Below are 1,775 nucleotides of genomic sequence, written 5' to 3'. Positions count from 1 at the left end.
AGCGGTTTTCTTCTCAGATTGTCTTGGGTGGTAGTTTTTCTTGTTTTGTCCTCTTTTTAAGCAATTCTGTTGATAACTTCATGGACTTGAGGCACTTTTTTTATGACTTGGAAAGGGTTAATATCTGTGATTCTCTTAGACAGCTTTCCTTATACTCTGTAGACTATGGTGCTTAACAAACTCAGCACCACTGAACAGAGGCATGGTCTGACAGGAGTTTTCTACACCCAAGAAATGGTAAAACTTGGATGTCTGACATGCTGACTTGGATGTTACTATCATTGAATTAAGCAAAGAGACTGTATTACTGTGGTCGGCTTGAAAATACTTCACTGCATAAATTTTGTGATCCAGAAAATTGGGGTCCTGGTGTGACCTTTATTTTGGTAATGAGCTGCACTGACTTAATCTTTCTCTGTTGTAACAGGAAGTTTACTGGATTTTCTGAAGAGTGATGAAGGAAGCAAATTGTTGCTTCCAAAGTTAATTGACTTCTCTGCGCAGGTAAGGTTTAAGAAATATGCTCAAAATTAATGGTGTTTGTTTCTCTCTGAGTCTGGAGTCATGCTAGTCAATTTTATCTTGAGGTGTTTTGCATAAAAAAATGTTCAAATAAGTTTTGAGTAAATAAGATTACTTGAAATGAGGGAATAGATAAAAGAGGTTTTAAAGGGAATATATGAAGTTAGGCTTAACTTGTAGTTTTTAACTCTGCTGGTGACCTGCTTAGATGTCAGTCATATAGAATCACAAAGTGGGTCAGGCTGGAAGGGACCACAGTGGGTTATCTGGTCCAATCTCCCTGCTCAAGCAGGGCCATCCTAGAGCACATGGCACAGGATTGCATCCACATGGTTCTAGAGTATCTCCAGTGAAGGAGACTCCACAACCTCTCTGGGTGATCTATTCCAATGCAGTCACTCACACAATAAAGTTCTTCCTCATATTTAGGTGGAATTTCCTAACCCTAACTGTATATCAGTTTCTGCCCATTGCCTCTTGTCCTATTGCTTGGCACCACCGAGAAGAGCCTGGCTCCATCCTCTTGACACCCTCCCTTTAGGTACTTCTAGGCATTGATGACTTCCTCTCTGTCATCTCTTCTTGAAGCTGAGCAGGCCCAGTTCCCTCAGCCTTTTCTTGTAAGAGGGATACTCCAGTCCCTTAATCAACTTTGTAGCCCTCCCCTGAACTTGCTCCATGAGCTCCATGTCTCTCTTGTACTGAGGAGTTCAGTACTCTGCTTAGATGGCAGCAGCACATAGCTGCTTTCCTTTGTAGAAAGGCTGCTTTCAACTTGAGCAGCTGTGAGTTGAAAGTGTAAGGACAAGTTCGTGAGTTTGTGCTTAGGAGATTCCTTCAGGGTTAATAAATGTATAGATTTTTACTTATTATGTTAGGTTAATTGGTCAAACTTCTCTTAACATCAACAGACTCTTCTTGGTTTCAAAATCTTATGTAAATTACTGTGAAACAAATGAGATCCAATCAAATGATGTTTCAGGTACTAGTATATGATTTATGAACTAGGCTGATTGTTTCAAAATATACAAGTTATGTCATAAATGAAATGTGGAAAGAGAGAGCCCAGAGTGATTTGTGTGTCAAAGTCTGGATCAAAGGTGACTGGAGCCCAGTGTTTTGTTTTGGACAGCTGCCAGCATGAGATGTCTTGGAGCCAGTTCCTGCACTTGGCCTCCGAGGCCAGGACCTCTACATCACCTAAGATGTGGACTATCAAAAGAAATTCCTGAGAATGAGCCATGCATTGGCCT

The 1,775-nt window shown here is 40.8% G+C and overlaps 1 protein-coding gene across 3 annotated transcripts in view; it reads left to right on the top strand.

The window, feature by feature from the left end:
* The window catches only part of LYN (LYN proto-oncogene, Src family tyrosine kinase), a 29,042-nt gene that overhangs the window by 13,576 nt on the left and 13,691 nt on the right, over positions 1 to 1,775 (top strand). For all 3 annotated transcript variants that reach the window (XM_009074866.1, XM_009074864.1, XM_009074865.1), the window contains exon 9: positions 428 to 504. In XM_009074866.1, coding sequence (XP_009073114.1) covers positions 428 to 504 — 77 coding nt within the window. The remainder of the gene's footprint in view (positions 1 to 427; positions 505 to 1,775) is intronic.

Source organism: Acanthisitta chloris, unplaced genomic scaffold, assembly GCF_000695815.1.
Source record: "Acanthisitta chloris isolate BGI_N310 unplaced genomic scaffold, ASM69581v1 scaffold13005, whole genome shotgun sequence".
Classification (NCBI taxonomy): Eukaryota; Metazoa; Chordata; class Aves; order Passeriformes; family Acanthisittidae; genus Acanthisitta; species Acanthisitta chloris.
This window is presented reverse-complemented; position numbering and strand designations above follow the sequence as displayed.